At 48.2% G+C, this 23,862-nt stretch overlaps 1 protein-coding gene across 1 annotated transcript in view; it reads right to left on the bottom strand.

Moving 5' to 3' along the window:
* Nucleotides 1-23,862, bottom strand: part of LOC149328208 (uncharacterized) — a 52,593-nt gene that overhangs the window by 3,759 nt on the left and 24,972 nt on the right. Inside the window, exons 4-8 of the mRNA XM_089558934.1 lie at nt 21,465-21,690; nt 2,992-3,148; nt 1,761-1,873; nt 1,121-1,247; nt 359-559 (exon numbers count right to left, since the gene is read on the bottom strand). Coding sequence (XP_089415060.1) covers nt 359-559; nt 1,121-1,247; nt 1,761-1,873; nt 2,992-3,148; nt 21,465-21,690 — 824 coding nt within the window. The remainder of the gene's footprint in view (nt 1-358; nt 560-1,120; nt 1,248-1,760; nt 1,874-2,991; nt 3,149-21,464; nt 21,691-23,862) is intronic.

Raw genomic sequence — 23,862 nt, 5'->3', positions numbered from 1 at the left:
ACATTCTGAAGGTCTAAACCGGCACAATTCGTGTTTAAAGTGACTGTTTTTCTTTTTTCTCTTGCTACAAGATCACCACTGCGACTTCTAACATTGCCATCGGACTTTTATACTTTGTAAACAGCCGAAAGGCTTCCAGACTATTTTTGTTAAGTCTTGTTCCCTCACTTACCGTAATAACACCTATGATCTCAAAAAACTGCTCAGGTCGTACGTACGATACACAGCAAAACGATGTTGCATGAATCGATGCCTCGGACTGTTTTAACACTCCCTATCTCAAGCTTATTTCCACGCGTTTGTGTACACATATTTTTATTTGAGGGTCCTTGCGGAAATTTACATTGCCCGGTCTTACCTCCAGGATGCCAGCCAATTGAGGTCCAGGGAACGGCTTGCACGGGCCCATGATCAACTGTTTAGTCGTGTCGCTGTCAAATTGTGAACATTGACTCGGGTAACGGGGTTTGTAGCGGCGAAGTGGAATTCCCACAGACATAGCCAGCGTCGTGGGCAGCTCAGCATCACCAATAGTCTGGAACACCTCGTGCCAGAGACGCTGTGCCGTTGTTCAGTACGTGCGAAAGAGAGAAAAGCAAGTAATAAGCACCGACAGTTGCTTAAGGCATAAGTGTGTGGCTCTATTCTTTTAATTGTTTACTAACTTGTTATTTAAACCTGCGCACGTTGCATACACTGTTAACATTCACCGTGCTAATCACACCCCAGTCCTTGAGCAAAGCCTTCTTACGGACGAACATTGCTGATAAGACTAAGGCAGGGATTCAGACGCTGGCAGAGGTGAACATCCAACAGCGTTTCTGGTTGCTGTACCTCATGAAGTGAATGTCAGGTAAGGTGGCCGCTATTGCAGTTATCTTGAGGCTTGATATCGGGTAAGGTGGACGTTTGGTTTCTGCCAGTGATTTCAAGTGCGAAGCGTAGTATGTTAGGCATTAAAACCCGGTTAATTCATTTGTTCGCAAGAGCGTGTTATGAAAGAACCAGTCCGGTCCGGTCCCGGGTCAGGAGGAAGTGACGCGATCCCAAGAGCTCCGTTGGGAACGCAGGTTTTCACTGTGCTGGGAAAAAAGGATATCCCTGAAATTCGAGCGCATACCAGAGAGAATGGGTAATCCGGGCTGGGGCTGTCAACGTATGATGGAGACATCATCAGGCAGTTGGGGTTATTCTTGTCCTCGCCCACCTGGTGTGCCAAGCCAATCACGATATCCACCAGTGTAGTCCTGCATCGACATAACATTTCGGGATTTTATTTGATTACCACATCACCACTGTATGTTCGCTCCCTGTTCTACTTCTTCCTTATCCCTCTCTCCCACTGCTGAATAGCAGGCCAGGTAGACGTTGCCGCTGGCTCACCTCTTCAACTTTCCTCTCATTAGTCTATTTTCTCCCTCACTCACAAGACGTAGATCACATTAAATGCGCTTAGCAGTATCTGGTTTTATAAACTTTCATACCTTTACCAGGACGGTAGCAGTGATTTCGTAAATGATAAGGGAATGAGAGAGTGAGAAAATCTAGAATGCCTGATCTTATTCGGCCCATTTTTACGAAAAAAGTATGCTGCAGAGCCAGTGAATTCTGCACGCAGCAAAAGCCTAGGAAGAGCTAGCACAATGTCGCTTAAATAAAGAAGGGTGTTCGTAACTGCAAGCGATTACCGAAAGATTTCCTGTGTCTTCAAAGCAACAGGTTTGTGTAGTCTGCTCGAGATCATTCCCATTCGCTCTCACCTCAACCGCTCGACGACGAACTCTGCAACTTTTACGTTGATGATTGGCAGCGCGACTGCTGTGTAGACGGGTCTCTCGTTGATGTCCTTGTCAAGCATCAAGGAGGCAATAGTCTGCGGAATAAATACGCGGAAACATTGAGAGTAGTCATGTGACCCCTTTGCTGTAACCGCCTCATTTACTCTGTTGTCTCAACGTTGCCTTAGAATACGCAGTATTGTAGAAGATGAAACCAATTAGCCGGTTAGCCTCTCGAAGGTAGATGAAGGCCAGTTTCGTTCATTGATTAGTTGTGCGCAATTATATCCGAAAGCAGCGGTGCGGTCTATGAGGTGTGCGCTGTTCGAGGGCTCCGGACAATTGCCCCATCTGGATTAATAAATGCCCTCGGAACCTCAGAAAACGGCTATTCTTGCAATGTCTCCTAGGAGCGGTGGCTCCCGCGGTGGCTCAGTAGCCAAAAACCTTATCCACTGATTAAAGAAACAAAGAAACACTGTGGAGGAAGAAAAATTCCAGGGGTGCAAATATGTCTGTTTAGAGTATTGCGAAATAGCATTTCCCTTAATGTTGCCGATTATGTTGCTGCGTGGTCGTTTCTTTATGTCTGTGCCGTTGCTAAGTCGCGTTTTCGTTCTATCCTCGGTTCTACTACATTCAAAAACGTGGGTTCCGTTCCTAGAGTGTCTAGTAACTACATGAATGTACTATTTAATTATTTATTTATGTTAATTATGTAAGGAATTTATAGATACAATATAAATTACCGACAAATGTGTTTATTATTAATTAAACATCTTGGCGAGTAATTATTCACTCATGCTGAATAGGTAGTTATTTGATGAACTATTCTATTGTTTACTCATATAGTGCATGACTGATAGTTCGTGCGGGCACGTTCTGATAACATGTCCTGTATACGCCACTCACGAGACAAGAAATACTTTGACATATTTCTAATTCTAGAAATATAATTGAACTCTGTCGATCGGGTATCGTGTTATAATACTCAATGAGCACTCTCACACAGATCGGAGTCTTTATAGAGAACAAAAGATAAAAACTAAAGACAGATGTCTTCGCCGGCGGATTTCGCAAGTATAGAACAGCCAAATAGTAAATCATAGCTGATATTCGTCGAGTGAAAAGCTCCTCATGTACTTTTGAAGAAGGCGAGAGATTGCGCAATGAGTTCGGAAGGCAGAAAGAGCATGCCAGACGCGAAACGTACCCATGCGTTCATAATCAGGTCCGCAATATCGGTAACGCTGACATTAAAGGCTGGTGTGTTGACGTGGCCGTAATGATAGATGCGCCGCTTCCAAAGGTTTTCCAACTCCGTCTTCGTAGCGGGATCAGAAGCGAGAACCATTGTATTCCTCCGCAGCCTGGCCGAAGAAAAAATAAAAAAAAGAAGACGACGCAGAAACGCTGGAGAGGAACAAGGCTAACACTGGAGATACTTCTGCGTCTCCTCTCGGCGCCATCAGCTACAACCACCACCAACATGTCGTCTCCTGTTATAAGTAGGACACAGATGTCGCTGCAACTGCGTACGTAGTACAGATCCTAAGTCGTCCCCACGCCGCTTCGAAGTGACGGCAATAGTATAGGCGTGTTGTTGAAATTCTGACAGACGGCCGACAAATTTGACGTACGACGTCGAGTGCTGTTTTTGGTTGATGTACGCTACATTCTTGTTTTGTTCAAGCACCTGTCCGTCAGTTAGGAGAATAGTGGACCTTACTTGTTAATTATTTTCTTTTCTTTGAGTAACTCCAACTGCCGGTGGTTCGTATTCGGCTTTGGTTGTCAGCCGCTCTCAGAACGGCTTCTTCGAGGTTTATTCTCTCACATAATGTTTTCGTAGCGGCCTGGATATTTCGCATAGACTGGCCTGGCTGATATGATAATTTTTGCCTTACGCATTATATCTTGTATGGCATTTGTGTGTATGGTATATAACATGATGTATATATATATAGGAGGTTTCTTCTGTGCTCTTTTCGCTTTCTCGTTTTCTTTTTTTTCTCTTGCCTACTCTCTCTGTTGGAGGGTCAAACTTTTTTATTTTTTTAATTTTTTTTTTATTTTTTTCTCTGCCCTCCCGGCCAGGAGAAGGAACAAGTTCCTGCATTTTTCTACGAAAGTTACTGCACGGCCACGCACCTGCCAAGCACCTCCGAGCTGGACACGCCTCTCAATAAGCAAGCCTGTGGTGCTTAACAAAGCAGAGGCCGTATCTGGTCGTTGTATTTTCTTACTGAGTACATATTCGTCGCACTCTCCTTTTCTTTTTTTTTTCGTGTGGGTCGCACTGCCTCTAATAATTTTTACGTGTATTTTTCTGCTATGTGCTTTGTGTTTCCCACTTACCTGTTCTGTGCCCACCCCTAAAAAAGGGGATGCATTAAAAAAGTAAAATCACTCCTGAAGAAAATCGGCCTTCCGATCGAAACGTCGAGTCGAATAAATATGTTTCCTTTAACGAAGCGTATACATCGCTATATATATATATATATATATATATATATATATATATATATATATATATATATATATATATATATATATATATATATATACCGTGTTCTGCAACTTTATCGGCACAGGTTTGAAAAATTCTCCCGCCACAACCGTTGGCTCGTTTGTGGTGAAACCGCGCACAAAGCTTCCTTTTTGTTGTCCGTTTTAAGGCATAGTAAGTATAAAAGTGGTACTTACTAGGTTTGGTCACGCGAGATGCGAAACAAGAAGCACCCGTGTTGAGATCGAGCCGCCGTCATCGAATTTCTGCCGAAAGATACTTGTGGCGTCATCTGGCATCGCTGAAGGAAAGCGCCGCGAAAGCAGACGGCAGAAATACGACGAGACAATGGAGAACATATCTTTTATTGGTAAATCACCGTCAAGTCATTTAATTTGTTTACGATAGTTTTCAAAATGCGTTGGCCGAAAAATATTTCACGCGCTTAAGCAGACGACATGGCCCGAACGACGCATTCAAAGCAGAGGCCCGTGTACTGTGCGATGTCAGTGCACGTTAAAGAACCCCAGGTGGTCGAAATTTCCGGAGCCCTCCACTACGGCGTCCCTCATAGCCTGAGTTGCTTTGGGACGTTAAACCCCAATAAACCATAAACCAAGCATTCAAAGCAAGCCGCCGCGCTCGTTGCAGCGCTCGCCTCGGCGCTTCCGTCGCGGCGCTTTCCTTCAGCGATGCCAGATGGCGCCACAAGTATCTTTCGGCAGAAATTCGATGACGGCGGCTCGATCTCAACACGGGTGCTTCTTGTTTTGCATCTCGTGTGACCAAACCTAGTAAGTACCACTTTTATACTTACTATGCCTTAAAACGGACAACAATAAGGAAGCTTTGTGCGCAGTTTCACCACAAACGAGCCAACGGTTGTGGCGGGAGAATTTTTCAAACCGGTGCCGATAAAGTTGCAGAACACGGTATATATATATATATATGCGATGTCAGTGCACGTTAAAGAACCCCAGGTGGTCGAAATTTCCGGAGGCCTCCACTACGGCGTCTCTCATAGCCTTATTTATTTATTTTGTAAGAGGGGATTGTGGCTCAACAGTACCTTGGTCGACTTCCAACGTCCAGCAAAGGTCCAGGTAAACGTTAGGGCTGCGAGCGAGCTTCACGCCTCTGAATCGTCGTCGTCTTTCACTCACACAGCTCCCCACAGTGAGCGAGCGCGCCTGCTAAACTACAATTACCTCCCGGCGAAAAAGGAGGCATCCTGCCGACTTAAGGAGCACACACGGTAGGCGGATCCTAGTAAGGCTTGAGACGGTCGATGTGCACTGTTTCACGGCCGCGACGGCGCGCATCTTGGGACGGCGAAAGCGGTTCAATGATGTAGTTAACAGGAGAGGTCTGGCAGACGACACGGTACGGGCCTTGGTACTTTGAAATCAGTTTCGTGGAGAGACCGGGACTGGTTGAGGGAACCCAAAGCCACACGAGCGAGTCTGGGGTATAAGATGGAGGCGGACTGGTAGGGGCGCGAAGGTGCTTCTGGCGGTTCTGATCCTGCGTTGTAATAGATCGGGCAAGCTGGCGGCAATCCTCAGCATAGGTCGCCGCTTGAGAAAGGGTAAGGGACTCGGAAGCATCAGGGCGATACGGAAGCACAGTATAACAGGGTACAGGTAGGCTCGCGGCTGTAAAGAAGAAAGAAGGGAGAGAAGCCAGTTGTGCTCTGTGTAGCAGTGTTGTAAGCATATGTCACGAATGGGAGAATGCGGTCCCAATTTGAGTGGTCAGAGGCAACATACATGGCGATCATGTCGCTCAATGTGCGATTGAAACGTTCAGTAATGCCATTTGTTTGAGGTTGGTAGGCCGTTGTAGAGCGGTGAACAACGCGGCATTGGCGAAGCAGGGCTTCGACTGTGTCTGAGAGGAAAACACGGCCGCGGTCGCTCAGAAGTTCCTTAGGGGAACCATGGCGTAGAACGAGGTGATGCAAGATGAAAGACGCAACGTCGTCTGCAGACGCGGATGGTAAGTATGAGGTTTCGACGTAACGGGTAAGGTGATCGACTGCCACTATGACCCAGCGGTGTCCAGCCGGAGTGATGGGAAGGGGCCCGTAGAGATCGATGCCAACGCGGTCGAATGGGCGCGTGGGGCAAGGCAAAGGCTGCATCGGAGCAATGGAACAGCGAGAAGAGGTTTTACGACGCTGGCATTCCGGGCAGGAGCGAACATACTGTCGGACAAAACGGTACATTCCCCGCCAGTAGAAGCGGAGTCGAAGGCGCGTGTAGGTCTTCACCACACCGGCGTGAGCACACTGGGGGTCGGCGTGGAAAGAGGCGAATATGTCGGAACGGAGGTGCCGAGGAATGACAAGGAGCCATTTGCGCCCGTCCGAAAGGTAGTTGCGGCGGTAAAGTAGGCCGTCCCGTATGGCAAAGTGGCGGAATTGTCGACGGAGAATGCGGGTCGCAGGTCGCTGAGATGGTGAAGACAGGAGAGCGAGGAGGGAAGCGATCCAGGGGTCCTGATGTTGTGCAAATAGCATGTCGGCAATATCAAGAGAAGAGGCATCAGTGGTGGCGAAAGGTGTGGAGTCGAAGTCACAAGGTAGCGGGGAGCGCGATAGTGCGTCGGCATCAGAATGCTTACGGCCAGATCGATAGATGACTTCAATGTCGTCCTCTTGTAAGCGCAACGCCCAACCAGCAAGACGTCCTGAGGGGTCTTTGAGGGACGAGAGCCAGCAAAGGGCATGGTGGTCGGTAACAACAGAGAATGGGCGACCGTATAGGTAAGGTCGGAACTTTCCAATAGCCCAAATTATTGCCAAGCATTCCTTTTCTGTTACGGAATAATTCCGCTCAGCCTTTGTCAAAGTGCGGCTGGCATACGCTTCAACATGGTCGGCGAAGCTGGGCTTCCGCTGTGCCAGAACGGCTCCGAGGCCTACGCCGCTGGAGTCAGTGTGAATTTCAGTGGGCAGGCTGGGGTCGAAATGGCGGAGGATCGGCGGGGAGACAAGCAGGCGGCGAAGCGTGGTGAATGCCGCATCACAGTCTGGTGTCCAAGACGAGAGGTTGGCGTCGCCGGCAAGCAGATCGGTCAGAGGAGAGAGGATGGAAGCGAAATTGCGCACGAAGCGGCGAAAATAAGAACACAGCCCGATGAAGCTACGCAGCTCTTTCAGGGATGTGGGTCGAGGGAACTCGGCGACTGCGCGCAGTTTTGCAGGATCGGGAAGGACGCCTTCTTTGGAGACGACGTGGCCCAAGATGGTAAGCCGCCGGGCTCCGAAGCAGCACTTCTTCAAATTCAGTTGCAAGCCGGCGTCGGTCAAACATTGCAGGACACGCTCGAGGCGGACCAGGTGGGACGAAAAGTCTCGAGAAAAGACTACGATATCGTCCAGGTAACAGAGGCACGTGTGCCACTTGAGTCCGCTGATAACTGTGTCCATCATGCGCTCGAATGTGGCCGGCGCATTGCACAAGCCGAACGGCATGACGTTAAATTCGTAGAGGCCATCGGGCGTAACAAAGGCCGTCTTTGGCCGGTCAGCAGCATCCATGGGCACCTGCCAGTATCCGGAGCGGAGGTCCAGTGAAAAAAAGAATTCCGCGCCTTGCAGACAGTCGAGGGCATCATCAATACGGGGAAGTGGATACACATCCTTTCGCGTAATCTTGTTGAGGCGACGGTAATCAACGCAAAAACGGATGGATCCGTCTTTCTTCCTCACAAGAACAGCGGGGGAGGCCCAGGGGCTTTGAGAAGGCTGGATGACACCGCGCTGAAGCATGTCGTTCACTTCTTTGGTAATGACGGTGCGCTCAGGGGCCGACACGCGATATGGGCGCTGGCGCAGAGGGGCATGCGTGCCGGTGTCGATGCTGTGTGTGACGACGGATGTGCGGCCAAGAGAGGTGTGTGGGAAGTCGAATTACGGGCGGAAACGTTCAAGTAACTCCACGAGCTTTGCACGTTGGTGTGGCGAAAGGGTGGCATCGATAGATCGGGAAAAAACAGAAACGGTGTCTTGGTTTGGCGCAGCAGGATACGAATCAATGGCATCTATTTGGACAGGGGCAGGTTCTTCGGAGACGGAGTATGGGATAGCATGGTCGACCGATTCGACATGTCCCAGGCATTCGCCACGGAGAAGCGTTGACGGGCAAGAAAAGGGGTTCGTAACGTAAATTGCGCTGTGGCCATCGCAGATAGTGAGAAGAGCGAACGGAAGGAGGAAACAGTGGCGACGGGCAGCAGCAACAGTCGGAGTAGAGAACAGTCGAATCGGGGACGCAGAAGCAAGAGAGGGGAACCAGGGCGGCAGAGAAGGCAGGGATGTCAGTGTCTTTTGCAACCAGCATTTTACTAGGTCGGGGAGAGGTGTCGCACGGCTGGGTGGCACAGAGCGGAGACAGTTCAATGCTGGCACGGGCACAGTCGATGATCGCATGATGAAAGGTTAGAAATTCATAGCCCAGAATGACATCGTGAGAACAGCGGGACAGCACGAAAAACTCGGCGATATACACAACATCCCGGATAATAACGCGAGCTGTGCATGACGCTAGAGGGTGAATGCGGTGCGAGCTTGCAGTGCGGAGGCAAAAGTTCGAAACAGGCGTCGTCACTTTACGGAGTCTTTGGCAAAGGGCGGCGCTAATAACGGATACAGCAGCGCCTGTGTCTACAAGGGCAAGAACGGCGACACCATCAATAAACACTTGAATAACATTTGCGGGTGACGACGGAGGACTTGGAGAGTTCGATAGAATCGCAGTTCTTGCCTCCGTAACTGCGGCTGTTAGTTTTCCTCTGAACGGGAAGGTGAGCGTCGGCGCATGGGAGAGAGAGATCGGTGACGCGGAGAGGGCGACCGGCGTGAACAGTAGGAAGAGCGGTCAACAGGGAACGAGACCGCAGGGGTGCCGGAGGAAACGGGTGGTGAAGGAGGCATAGGGTCGTAGCGGTATGGGCCTGCCCCGTCTCGGAAACTCGGCTCGTGTTGGCGACAAAGCCGTGCGACGTGGCTCGGCAAGCCACAGGCATAACATATGGGGCGGTTGTCGTGTGTGCGCCATGGGTTCATGACGGCGCGGCGAGGTGGCAGACGACGACGAATAGGTGCCGGCGGAGGTGGCAGCGGCGCGACAGGTGGATGGGAAACATAGGAGTCGTGGCGTCGTGGTCGGGCGGCAACCTCGGCATATGTGAGAGGGGCAGACACAGGTGGGAGCCGAGGGCTGGAGGGCAAAGCGTCGGCGACCTGCTCTTGGATGGCGCGTCGAAATGTGGGATCAAGGGATGGCGCAGAGTCGCCAGACACAGGTAGGAGGGACAGTTGCCTCCACCAAATGTAACAGGGGATTGTGGCTCAGCAGTACCTTGGTCGACTTCCAACGTCCAGCAAAGGTCCAGGTAAACGTTAGGGCTGCGAGCGAGCTTCACGCCTGTGAATCGTCGTCGTATTTCACTCACACAGCTCCCCGCAGTGAGCGAGCGCGGCTGCTACACTACAATTTATTCAATAAACCCCTAAAGGCCCTCAATCGAGGGTATTACACAGGGGGGAGCAATGACACACAACGCAAAATAAGATTGAGCAAGCGCCAAGGTGCAATACATAGGAACAGAAAGCACATGTAGAAAACAAAAGAAATAAACAAAAACCTGTAGTATACATTGTAATTTACACGAAAAAAAGAACAGAGAGTGTTTTAGAGGCATAACAACCGCAGGAACAAACCAAAATAACAAAAAAGCTGAATGCAGCAAGTGGTAAAATCAATTAGTAAAGCTAAACAGACATTTGGGTAATAAGTTCCTGAAACTTATTAAGATCCCGTTCAGAAGCGATGTGTGATGGTAGATTATTCCAGTCGACTATAGTACGTGGTATGAAAAAGTTAGCAAACGAAGAAGTGTGGCATGATATGCGTTTAACTTTCAGCGGATGGTCGCGACGTGGAAAAAAAGATTCAGGTGATTAGTCGCTTAGTGGAAAGATTAGTCGCGTTGGGACGTTAAACCCCATAAACCAACCAACTATATATATATATATATATATATATATATATATATATATATATATATATATATATATATATATATATATATATATATATATATATATATATATATATATATATATATATATAAATATATACATATAAATATATAAGGGATAACAACATCTTAAAGGCAACTGATTAAAAATATAAGTTGGGAAGTCACATAACCTTATATCTGATGCAAAAAAGGTTTATGATTTATTCATGGCCTATCGTCTTATCAACACGTGACTGAATTTTTTAAGGCGAAAGCCTTTAATGTCCCATCGTTGTAAGCAGCAGTTGTCGACAGAGAATGTCACGCTTTTCAGTTGGTCGAAAAGGTCGTGACGTCACAGTGCGCCAATTTCAAACGGGGCCCATTGTACTTTGGCTAGTAACCATGCAACCAATTGAAGGGACCATATAGTGATGCTCCAAGTGGGACTGAGCTTAGTTAATTGGTTAATTACCCAATTAGCCTAATTAATTTCTCTAGTCAGGCCATATAAATAAATAAAACCTAGTAAATTGGTCGAGCTCGGGAATCGAACCCCGGTGTTCGGAGTGCGAGACGAGCATGCTATCCATTCAGCCATGCCAGCTCGATTGTTTGGAAGGAAGGAAGGAAGGAAAAACTTTATTTTACTCTAGTCCTTTTTCCTGCGGTTTGGGAGCATCTTCAGAGACGTTTCTCCTTGATTTTACCCCCAGGAGTCTTCTCTGTCGAAGCCGTCCGCCTCTAATCAGTGGTCGGTTGCCCTCAGTCCAGGGCTCCGCTGGCCACTGCCGCCCGTTGAGCTCGCTGTACCAGACCTTCTTGGTCTTCACAGCGGTCGCTGGACAGCAGAGTCTCCCACTGCTCCGCACTCGGGTTTTGTATTTTGGGGACCACGTCTATCTTTTGGCAGGCCCATGTGATGTGATAGAGAGTAGGTTTTCCGTCGCACCAGGGACATTTGTCCGCGTATATGGTAGGGTGCATTTTGTTTAGTATATGTAGGTTTGGGAAAGAGCCTGTTTGTAATTGTCTCCAAGTGACAGCTTCCTCTCTGCTGAGAGATTTGTGCGGTGGGGGATACCGCAATCTTCTGCCTCTGTAGTTTTGTAGTATGGCCGAGTAATCCCTGGGTGCTGGCGCGAGTTCCGCGGGCTCATCGGATGCTCGGAAAGTAATGTATCCTCGAGCTATCCTGTCGGCCTCTTGGTTCCCTGCCACCCCCGTGTGCCCCGGTACCCACACAATTTTGTGTGGGATCTTGTCGCTTTGTTCTTCCTGGTTTTTAATTCTGTCGCTCGCTGCGAGGAGTATACGGAGCGCGTGACGACCTATCCTGCCATTCATGTAATTTCGGCAGGCTGTTTGAGAGTCGGTGAGTATTGTTAGCGACCGCCCGGTTCTATAGCCCTCCGCCACCGCTAGAGCAACGGCTACTTCCTCGGACTCTGCAGCTGTGCAGCCTCGGAGAGACGCGCTGGTCATTTCGCGTAAAGACGAATCGACCACCGCCGCCACAGCGATTTTGGTGTCTCCTCCTCTCCAAGACGCGTCTGCATACACGGTCGTGGCTTGAGGAGCGTATGTTCTTTCGATGAAGTCGGCCCTCGCTTCTCTTCTGCCTCGATGGAGGTTGGGATCCATGTTTTTTGGTATTGGCGCTACCTTGAGGGTCTTGCGAAACTCGTCGGGGATCGTTGCCGTCCTCGTCATTTCTCGCATCTGCTCGCGGTATCCGAGCCTCTGCAGGAGCGCTCTTCCAGTCGTTGTCTGCAACAGCCTGAGTTTTTGCGACTCAAGCTGCGCCTCTCGTAGCTCCTCAAAGGTGTTATGTAATCCCAGGGCCATGAGTTTTTCGGTTGACGTGTTGCGCGGACGTCGGAGCGCTGTCTTATACGCTTTGCGTAGCAGGGCATCCGCTTGTTGTATTTCGTTTTTGTTGAGGCACTGGTAGGGTAGGCTGTACGTGATTCTACTAACTACAAGGCTTCTGACTAGTTTGAGTGTGTCCTCTTCACGCATGCCATGTCGCCTGTTGGTAATGCGGGTGATCATGCGTGAGACTTGTAGTGTTGTTGCTTTGAGCAGGGTAAAAGTGTGAGTACTGCGCTGGTTGGATTGAACCCACATGCCTAAAATTCTTATTGTTGTCTTTTCGGGTATGGGTGTCCCGTCAAGGTAGACGTTGAGTTTTAGGTCCTCGTTGGTTGGGACGGTCCGGTTTTGCTTGCCTCTCCAGACTCTCAGCAGTTCCGATTTCTCGGTCGAGCATGCGAGTCCTCTTTCTGCGAGGTATTGCTCTACACAAGAGGCCGCTTGCTGTAGCCTTTCTTCCTTCTCTCCGAGACAACCCGTGTTTGTCCAGACTGTTATATCGTCAGCATACATTGCATGCCTGATGCCTTCGATGTTCTCTAGTTTTCGAGCTAGGCCTATCATAGCTATGTTGAAAAGTAAGGGGGAGATAACTGACCCTTGGGGTGTTCCCTTATTTGGAGTGCGAATTTTGTCCGATCGAAGGTCTCCTATGCCGATGGTGGCAGTTCTGTCGGACAGGAAGGCTTTGACGAAGCCGTGGATTCTGCGCCCGCAATCCAGCTTGTCTAGGCCCGTAAGGATCGCTTCGTGGCTGACGTTATCGAATGCCCCTTTGATGTCCAGGGCCATTATGACATTTTCTCCCGTCCGAGGTACGTTTCGCAGGACATCTTCTTGTATTTGGAGGAGAACGTCCTGCGTCGAGAGCTTCGCTCTGAAGCCGAACATGGTATGTGGTACACAGTCGTTGTCTTCCATGTAATTTTGCAGTCTTAAAGTTACCACCCGTTCGTAAAGTTTGCCAAGGCACGACGTGAGTGATATGGGCCTGAGGTTTTCAATTTGTAGCTTTTTACCAGGTTTAGGTATCATTATTACTTCGGCGTGTTTCCAATCTTCGGGAACCGTCTCCGCCTCCCAATGTTTGTTAAGAAAGCTGACGAGCTCTTGTATGAGGTCGTCGCTCAGGTTGCGGATTAGGGCGTTGTCGATTCTGTCCGCTCCGGCTGCCGTGTTTCTGGTGGTGTTTCTTATGGCCGCGTAAACCTCTTCCACAGTTATGGGGCGGTCGAGTTTCTCGTTTTCGGCTCCTCGATACGTTCCTTGGTATCGCGGGGGGTTGTGATCGCCGAAACATTTTTCTCGTGCCTTCTCCAGTAGGGTGATGTCTGATCCCTCGAAGGAGTGGATGAACCTGTGGATGGCTTTATTGTTTTCTGATTTTATTTTGGTCGGATCGATTAGTGCTCTTAAGAGATTCCAGGTTCTGGCCGTGCCTAGAGTTCCCCTAAGCGAGTCGCTGAGTTGTTCCCAATTTTGTTTCGCGAGTTGCATCGCATATTCTTCCGCCTTTGCCGTAATTTCTGCTATCTTTAGTTTTAGTTTCCTGTTGTGTTTTTGCTTCCGCCATCTTTTGGTGAGACTGCGTCTCGCTTCCCATAGTCTGAGGAGGTGGGCGTCTACTTCAGGCGTTGCTGTCGTTCTCCTTAGACTTTTTGTGCATCGTTGTCGCGTTTCTCTCAGCATGCCGCTCCATTCCTCCAGTGATTGGATACCGCCTTCAGATTTGTTGCAAGCCCCGCGAAACGCGTTCCAGTCAGTGATTTTCGCCTGTCCAATCTGGCGTCTTATGGTGTCGGATGCTATTCGTGTCCGGAGGATAAAGTGATCGCTGCCTAGATTTTCCATCATGTTTTCCCACTGTGACTCCCTGCTCTTCCTTACGAAGGTGAGGTCCGGGCATGTGTCCGTGCTCACGCTATTTCCGATTCTCGTGGGGGTCGCAGGATCTGTGATTAGACTGCAGCCAAAGTACTCCGCTACTTCCACTAATGTTCTTCCCTTGATGTCTTGTTTCTGGTATCCCCAACTCCTGTCCATGGCGTTGAAATCTCCTACGATGATGAGTGCATTTTTTTTGGCCAGCTTGTGCGCTCCATAGAACAGTTCGAAGAGTTTGGTTTTTCTTTGTCTCGGCGGGCTGTACACGTTAAGTAAGAACGTGCTGCTTCCCTGTCGCTTTTTCGGAATAATTTCAACAAGCGCGTGCTCGATGTCGGTGTCGGCGATGGTATCGTGCCTGATGGCGGTAATGGTTTTGCTGACTAGGACGGCCGCTTTACCTTCGTTTTGACTCTCGTAAACCTCGTACCCTTGTAAGGTCGGCTTGATTCCAGTCTCTTGGAGCGCAATTACATCAGGAGGTGTCAGTTGTGTGTTTATATATTGTTTTAAAAGGGCCTGCTTTTTGCGGTAGCCTCTGCAGTTCCATTGCCAAATATCTAAGTGTTCTTGTTCTTGCCGATACGTATTGATCATGTTTACGCGTCACTGCTGTTGCCTTGTTCGCTTGCGAAAGCTGTTAGCGCTGGACGGTTGTACGCTTTTTCCCTAATGTTTTCGGTATGTTTTTGTTTTCGAAAAGCGCTTCTGATCTCTGCGATCTGCCCTTGGAATTGTACTTGCATCTGTTGCATTTGCGATTGGATTTGCTGCATGATATCCTGCATCATCTGCTGCATCATCTGTTGCATTCGTGTTTCAAGGTCTCCTTCATTCGATGCCTGTGGTTGTTGTTTTGGAAGGGCTCTAGTCGTGTCGAGTTCCCGCTGTTGGTCCTTTAGTGTTTTTGTGAGTTCCTCAACTTTGCGTTCGAGCTCGTTTTGTTTGATTCGAGCGAGTTCTAGCTCGCGTCTGAGCGCATCGCTGTTCGCGTCCTTCGGTTCTGTGACGCGACTGTCTTTGTTGTTTGTGTTGTCTATGTTACTACCCTTTCCTACCGAGTGCGAAGCAGTGGTAGAAGCCCAGCTCACCTTGCTGCCGCTTGTCTGGGAAACCTTCTTCTTTTTCTTTTTCTCTTGCTTCTCCCCCTCCTGTGGGCCGGCTGGTGGTAGAGGCGGGAAGGAGTTGGACCTCGATCGGCTCCTCGATGTCTCTCCCTCTGAGCTGAGCCATCGCTTGGGTTGTCGCCCGCGTTGGTCGCTGCGTCCTCTTTCTCCTGTGGGTTTTGGCCTGGCTTTTTTCAATCTCTCTCGGCACTCCTTGGATCCGGTCCGGTGTGCCTCGCCACAGATTATGCACTTGGGCGTGCACTCGTGGTCGGCGGGCGGGTTTGAAACTCCACACAGTCCGCACACAATAATGTTCGGTGTGGGGCACACGTCGGAACGGTGTCCTTGCTGGAAGCAGACGTAACACACTTGCCTAGTGGGGCGGTACTGGTAGCATGGTACTTCACCTCCGTAATAAATGACGAATTTCGGCAAGACTGGGCCGTCGAACGTGAGCACTGCCGTCTTGGATTTTCCGAGCATCCTTGCCTGAAGTATGGTCACTCCTTGAGTTCTGACCCGTAGGTGTGCTTTAAGTTCTTCGGGAGGGGTACCTGGCTCTACACCGTGGATCACGCCGCGCAGGACGTCTTCCGGTGCTGCCACGTAAGCGTTTACATCATAAGGCTTTCCGTCGAATTTGAGGCGGGTAATGTGCCGCACTAGCTGAGCCGTTTGCTCGTGCGGAGTGCTAACGATAATGATATTGGATCCGGTGCGAAGCCTTACAAGTAGGTCCTCGTCCTTACATTGCTGGCCGCACGCCATGACAATTGCGCGCGCTACTTGGTGGGTGGTGAGGGACTTCACCATGAGTCCTTTCTTGGGTCGAATAATGATCTTGTAGTCGCTTCTGGGGAGTGGCGGCATTCTTCGCCTAGGCCTGCTCTGCTCCCTTGATCCATACTTGTTGCAGCCGGTCGCATCACCCGGTAATTTTCCGTCTTGAGGATTGGCGTCCGGGCCGGTTCCCGTGCCTTTGCGTTCCTTTCGCCTTTGAAGTTTTCTCTGGCGCTTGGATTGTACAAGCTCCCAGCTGGCATCGTTGTTGTACCCGGCTGGCTTCGACGAGGAGTCGGACGGGATCTCGTCCTCACTTCCCAAGTCGGCGTCTCCGAAGTCGTCTTCATCCATCACTTGGAATTCGTTGAGAAGGACGTTTGACGATTGTGCTGGCACATCGTTGTCTTGGCTGGGCCCCGCCATATGGTCCGTCTTTGAAACGGCGTCGATGCTAGGCGTCGGCGTCGTCGACAAGGTTAGCGGCCCATGCTCTCACGATGTCGAGCTGGGTGGCCCGTTAGGGTTAGCGGGCCGGCGCCCGCTGTATAACTTTCAAGTCCGGTAGAAAGCCGAAAACTGGTCCTACCTCTTGAAATTTCTATCCTGGGGATCCAGCACTTGATATCTTTCCGTTCCGAATAAAATCCGGTGGCGAGAATGATTTGGTCCGGTGGAATTTGCTCAAAATGTGCGGAACCGATGCGACGCGCGTCCGCTTGCTTGAACCGCCATGTAGCGTCCATTGTTTGGAATGAACAAAGGTGCGTCTAGTGAATACGGTGTCTTCGTTCACTCCCATTTTCCTCCCTTCCCGTTACGGCGAAGTTTAGGTGTCCACTGAGATATGAGAGACAGATACATTTCCTTTCCTCAAGAACCAATTTACCGTCGAGCGAGGCGTAGAACCGAATGGGCGATGGCGTTCTATGGACTCCCTGGCAGCGTTGCAAGACGCTGTCGCGTTCCACTCTTAGAGGCGAAGCTTAACATCTTAACCACACATCAGTGACCACACTTTAGGTAAAAAAAGTGCACCCCCCCCCACCCCCCTGAATTTTGACGGGTGTCCACCGAGATATGTGAGACAGTTACTGCGTAATTTTCTTTCCTCCAATACAATTTTCATTTTCTTCATTACGGGCCATCTTTGTCTTTCTTCTTTCACTCCCACTTCCTCCGTTCCTCTACGGTGCGGTTCAGGTGTCCACCGATATGACAGAGAATTACTGCGCCATTTCCTTTCCTCAAAAAGCGTTGCGTTCAAACGGCAAGGCATCACGCCGAACGGGTAGTGGCGTTCCGTGGCAGCGCTACAACACGCTGTGGCGTTCCACTCCTAAAGGCGAAGCTTAAGCGTCATTAATTAGCAGTTAATTAGTATTCTGGCATTAATCAGTAATTAACCATTACTCAGTGCTTTGTCATCACTTAGTAATTAGTACTCAATTACATGTGACGCCACCAGTGCCACAGAAGCAGTCAAAGTAGTGCGGAAAACGCTTTCGCCTCTACGCACTTTAGACAGCCAAAGTGCCCCTGAATTTTTGTAAGAGATGGCATATTGAAACTTGAAGCCTTGTATTACCAGCGGCTTTCCGAAGCTATCTATCTAGAGGTGAAAGCAAATGGCGAACTTTTCTTTTCTACTTACAATAAGAGTTTACCTTATTACGCTTTCAGACACCACTCTTTTTGTAAACCTTTCAGTAGAACGAATTATGGTATGCAACTGCTCAACTGGAAAATTCCTAACTGCTTGAGTCTTTTCCCGCCTTTAATCGAAATCATTAATTCTAGTTCTTCCCTGATTTCCTTCAGGAAAAAGGGGAAAATTTATTTTCTGTATAACTTGTAAGCATATCTACAGGATTTGGTCAATGACGCTGCTTGCGAATAGCATACCATAATAAAGTGTTGTCCTGTGATTTTATTATTTTCCACTTCGTGAGTCCATGCCCACTGATTGGTTCTGTATTTTATTATTCAACTTATTCTGTCAATTGATTTTGTGCTTAGTTTACACAATTGTATAATTTGACTACTTAGTGCTGGCTTCAATCCTGCTCTTTTTAATTTGCTCTGTAGTCGACAGATTGCCTCTGTTCAGGTGCAAGTTTGCTTTATTTGCAGTCATTCCTAGGTGTGTGCTGTTTGTGCTGCAAGTTATGTAGGGACATTGGCCCAGTCAGGTGTTCATTGCTATCGTCTTTTGCCTCTGCCCCTTTGCACTACTTCTGTACCGTCTTAAGCACAATAAAGAAACAAACAAAAAAACTTAACAGATTTATTCAACGTTTCGACCAGGGACTGGTGTTTTTAAAGACCAAAAAGACCAGTCCCTGGTCGAAACGTTGAATAAATCTGTTAAGTATTTTAATGTGACTTCCACAACTTATTAGATATATATAGCACAAAAAATAAAAGCACTTGCTTGCTAGAGGTAAAATGCGAAATTCAGAAAGGCTTCATTTAGGTAAACATGTATTGCTAATCGACGTTTCAGACAGCCTGAAACTGTCAAGTCTTCAAAAAAGGACAGGCTCTGTCTGAAAAGTCGACTAGCAAAAAGTATTTACCTAAATGGAGCGTTTCTGAATTTCACGCATATATATATATATATATATATATATATATATATATATATATATATATATATATATATATATATATATAACGGGGAAGATCTGAACTGTGTCTCATAGAAGCAATGAATCGCGATTAAAATTCCTTGTAAATCGTTTTCTGAGTTCTTTTCTAGTTTGTTGTAAATCAGCACTTTTTTCATGCAAGTTTACAATTGGAATTGACTAACATCGTTTTGTACCACGCTTAGAAATTGCTAACACGTGGACAATTTCGCCATAAGGCGTGACGTCACTGGAATACTGTGTTAGTTTTTACAAAACATCAAATATCCGTGTAAAGCTTCATATATATGAGAATACTTTATAACCGCCAATTGTTTTCGGAAATCTTCTTTAGCAGATCACCCTTGAAAGACAGACCTGAAAGATATCTTCCAACAGCATTTTTCTTAACACGCGCACAGTGGCCAAGGTGCACACAGGTGCGCACAACAAGCCAACGTGTACACAGCAAGCGCCAAGCGGCCGCCAACACTCGCGGGTGTAGGAAAAAACGTCCCCATAAAAAAGGTGCCCGAGGAAGATTTCATTTCATTTATTTCACGTACTGAAAGGACATGAGGGGGCGAGAGAAAAAAAATTACCGACGATTACGTTACTTCCTAATGCGAAATTGGAGCGCAGCAAATAAGCTGTTTCACCTTTTCGATAGTGAGTCAACCCCAGCTGCAGAGTTGGTTTCAGGGACAACGCCGCCGATGCCGACACAAACAATATGATACCCTCGCTCCCGCAGCGCTAAGAACCAGGTCTAGCCGTGGGAAGGTGGTCACGTATTCGTCTACGTGCCGGGGCCTACGTGAAATAACCGGCGCGTCGGCAACTGAAGAGCACCCTATCCGCCACACAAGAACAGGAGGCGGGGGGGACCCTTTCCTCCTCTTTCTGCATGGCGGCGACGGTGTTCTATGCAGTCACGTTATCTTGACTCTCTAGCGGCGTCAGCGGCATCCAGCGGTATCAGTCGGTCGTTATCAGTCGGTCGCTGCTAGCGCTGGAGGGATGAAAGGGGGGCGGAGCTGGTTACGAGGCCGACGACGACGCGAAACCCAGGAACGGACGCCAAAGAGCTGCGCTCTAAAAAGCTGCCTTACGGGCAGCTTCACAAGCTCGCACCCCCCGTTACATATGGACGAGGGCAGACACAGTACATGCGCGAAACATTAGGAAATTACATATTTTGTAAAGCCATTAGAGTAATTAGATAACAATTATTATCAAAACACATGACAACTCTATAAATACTGTAATAACATGCAAATTTGGCAAACCAGAGAGTGGCAATTTTCCATTGCCGTGTAAAAAAATGTCGACATAATACACACCACTTTCACACACACATGTACACATCAACTGCATTCATCAGAATTCATATATCATAAATAAAATCAACTCTACAAGACGTCAAGGTTTCTAATATGTTCATGCATTGTATGGCCTTTATTAAGATTATTTAACAGTCTTGGAATTACATTACACAACATTTGCATTCCATAGTTCCAACATTTGCATTCCCCCTAGGAAGCGCCCTCTAGCAAAAAAATGTCCCCAAGTGAAAAGTTACGCAAAGAATAATTCTTCCGGAACAACTTGACAACAAATTGCCCTGTATATTGTACTGTTCCTTGAATTGGAGAATAGATGTAGGCGTGAAGTATTTTGCAGTGCCAGACCACACCGTGGTCATGCAGACTTCATTCTCGGAAAAAAAAAATACCGCAGCGTTTAAATTTACCGCACTTTTAGCGCTCTGCATGGCCTTACACCACATCTGCTAAACCGTACACTTACCTTGCAATCGCCGCTGCAGGCGGGAAGCTGCTTTCTGCTGGTGCAGTGTGTAGACACTGAGCTACCGCCTCCTAAATATTGGATTGGGCGCATGTGATAGCTCGATGATTGCGTAGAGGCCATGCGCAGTGTTTGTTTCACGCTATCATTAAGCTATAAATGAGACGTGCAGCATTAAACGTATTTAGCTTATATTTTTCTTGTATATCAAGACGCCGTTCTCATCCAGTGTTTTTCCCAGCCTTGAGCAATAATCCACACCATCACTTGCGTTGTGTTGACCATACCGCTGTGTTCAGGGCCAGTGAATAGTTCCACCGTTAAACAACTTAAATCCGCCTCACGAGGTAAGAGCCCACTAGTGGCATTGCCCACATGTTAGGCCGATGCTCAAATTACTGCGTGTTATGAGGCGTTTCATGGCAACCATCTGGGGACATTTTCTCCCAGTTCGCAAATGGGAGCATTTTTCCCGGGGGCGTTTTTTCTTGGGAAATTTTTCCTGGTAATGATTTTTTTTCCGGAACCCCTCATTCGCAGCAAACTTCGGCAGATTGCCCTCAGTAATTTTCTGTTTTGATACGCTGAGCCCATTCGCCTTCACTTATTTCTGCCCATCATGTCTTATTATGCTTTGGCTTATGGTTAATAGGGTTTAACGTTCCAAAGCGACTGAGGCTATCAGAGACGCCGTAGTGAAGGACTCCGGAATTTTAGAACACCTGAGGTTCTTTAAAGTGTAATGACATCGCACAGTACAAGGGCTTCTAGAATTTCGCCTCCATCGAAATCCGATCGCTGCGGCCGGGATCGAACCCGCGTCTTTCGGGTCAGATGTCTTTTTAACAAGACAAGGTTTTAGCAGCGCGGTCATATGACGCCCCTTCTTAATGTATTCTTTCTGAAGCGGCGCTCCATTAAAGTTATCAAGACAGTAAGGCGCTAAGTGTTTCGACACTGGGGGGGGGGGGGGGGGGGGGGGGGGGGGGGGGGGGGGGGGGGGGTGTTGCATAGTGCGTTGATAAAAAGATAACCGCAGCGCGCCAGCCACGAAACTCACCTATAGTCGAAGCCGATCCCGAATTGAGTGACCTTATGTGCACCAATGGCGTCAAGGAATCGCTGGAAGTTTGTTTTGAAGGGCTCGCTCAGTGTGCTTCCGCCTGGCTTGTACAGTGAGTCGTAGAAAATAATGGTGCAGACACCGTCTGGCGGAAGCTCGGTGTTGCCCGTGCTGAGGTGATCGCCCATAGTGCAGATCAGGGAAGTATTCGGGAGACGAGCCTCTGCACAACAACAAACGTTTACAAAGAGTCCTTTAGAGGGTAATCGGACATCGCTGATGAGTTCGTAACAACGCCGTTGATGTTTTAAAATTTCTTGCACTGCACAGCCTGAAAAAAGAAGAGGCTCTGAATGTACACGAAAAAATATTTGGAACACGGGTGTGCGTCGAAGGGAAATAAACTGCGTTCCACACGCTAGAATTTCGTAATAGAGCTCTGGCTTCGACAAACTGCAGATGTATTAATAGTGATAGCAAGATAAACGAGAAAAACCTGCTCCTTCAAACAAAAATATAATATTCATGAGAAAAAAGACTGTTTTGTCTACAATGAATCTGTCTTCTGTTTCTACAACCGCAACAGCTTGGCAAACATTGCAGTTGGTTTTGAAATGCAGAAGACACTGAACATCTTTGCGGAAAAACTTTTAGGACTTCTAGGTTTGTTAAAGTGTTAGGTGCTAGTCAAATACTAGTAATAGAAAATCTTTGCCTGTTGCTTGAATGTTTGAATTTGGGACAAGTGGTCTTATTTTCTCCGGCTGCATTAAAGTGAGGCAAGGCTTTTAACAATGAGAAATAATGCGTTGATATCATACGTTAAATAACGAAGGGAATCAGCGAGGGAATGCAGAACAGAGCTTGATAGACTGCTAGGGCTAGTGGCACTGGTTAGGCACTGTCACGTGCTCTTGTCAATACGTACAGATTTCGCAATTACCTGACGAATGGCAAGAAAAGAAAAGCTATATTCTTCCGAATGGACACCCGAGAGAGTATTGAAATGCGATGCGAATACGAAGCATACAAATAAGACAAAATTGTCACGCAGAGGTAACCGGAGCCCCGCAGTCGGGAAGACATCGAAATGCTTACAAGAGGGACTCTCTATTGGGCTAACTCGTACCCCGTAAGAAAAGAACAAATTAGCAGCGCGGATAGCAACAAGCGAACTCGGTGGTCGTCGATGAACACAATAGTAGCTGCTCTCGGCAGCGCGTTCAGTTTAAGGCAGACAAATTGCTTTCTATATATGATGCGATTGACATCGATGGTAATATCACACAACCTAAAAGGAGTTGCGCGTGGCTGCGGTCATTCGAGAAAAATTTGGCTACATCTCACGACAGCAAAAAATTGTAAAGCCGCATGCTGGCAGCCTTGAGGATAAGCAAATTCAGACTACAAAGAATCGCGACATTACCCCACTTTATTGAACAGTCGACCCGATGTGCTGGGACATGGTGTAGGACAGAATACGTGCCAGGCCTACTGCTCTGCGTCGAGTTACACAGAAAGTATGTCAGCAATAGTCTTGTTAAGGCGTTCCATGAGGCCGTTATTTTGCGGATGGCACGCAGATTTTCTCTCCTGTGGTTTGTCTGACTGTGGGGCAGGATAGTTTGAATGAGCAAGACTGTTAATGCTGCTGCACTGTTCGTTATGACTACCTCGGGGGGCCGTGTAGCAGGAGAAGGCATTCCACAAATAGTATCACAACTTCTGCAGTGCCGATCAGGTTGGCGTTTGTTCCGGCGTATCGGGTGAGGAGTAGGTCGCTACTATTATCCACTTCCGGGCACTGACGTCGTAAAAGAGCTGAGTAGGTCCATGCTGATTTGCTGTGGTGGTGTCGTCTTCAGAAATGTGCTGGCGTGGCAGAGGATGCCGTCGCTGCTGGCAGTCTAGGAAAGATTTAACGATCTGTACGACGTCCGTGGATGGTCGTGAAAAGTAATAGTTGTTTTGAATTGGGCATAGGCTGCGGGTAAACCAGAGGTTCCGGGCTGTAGGTTCGCCACGTTAATCATGAAAAATGTCCTCTCGAAGGCTGTCAGGACAAACGAGAAGGGCAATGGTCTTGCTGGACGCCAAGCTCTCCACGATGATTTCATTTTGCATACAGAAGGAGGAAAATACAGGCTTGAACGCTGTAGGGGGCCAAGAATTCTTGCCTTCCAGGCAATAGATGAGAAGGTCTAGGACGGAGTCCGAGCATTGCTGCTGCGTAGCAGTGCTGTTGGCGAAGAGTGCGAGGAAGGAGTCGTCGCTGTCATGTTTCGGAGCTATATCGACAAGGGCTCGTGACAAGCAGTCAGCGTCATGTTCTTGCGCCAGGCTTCTGGACTACGCTGTCGTCTAATTCGATAAGGCGCAAGCTCTGTTAAGCGAG

This window comes from Amblyomma mixtum, chromosome 9 (assembly GCF_055824585.1).
Source record: "Amblyomma mixtum isolate Tamu chromosome 9, ASM5582458v1, whole genome shotgun sequence".
Taxonomy (NCBI): Eukaryota; Metazoa; Arthropoda; class Arachnida; order Ixodida; family Ixodidae; genus Amblyomma; species Amblyomma mixtum.
This window is presented reverse-complemented; position numbering and strand designations above follow the sequence as displayed.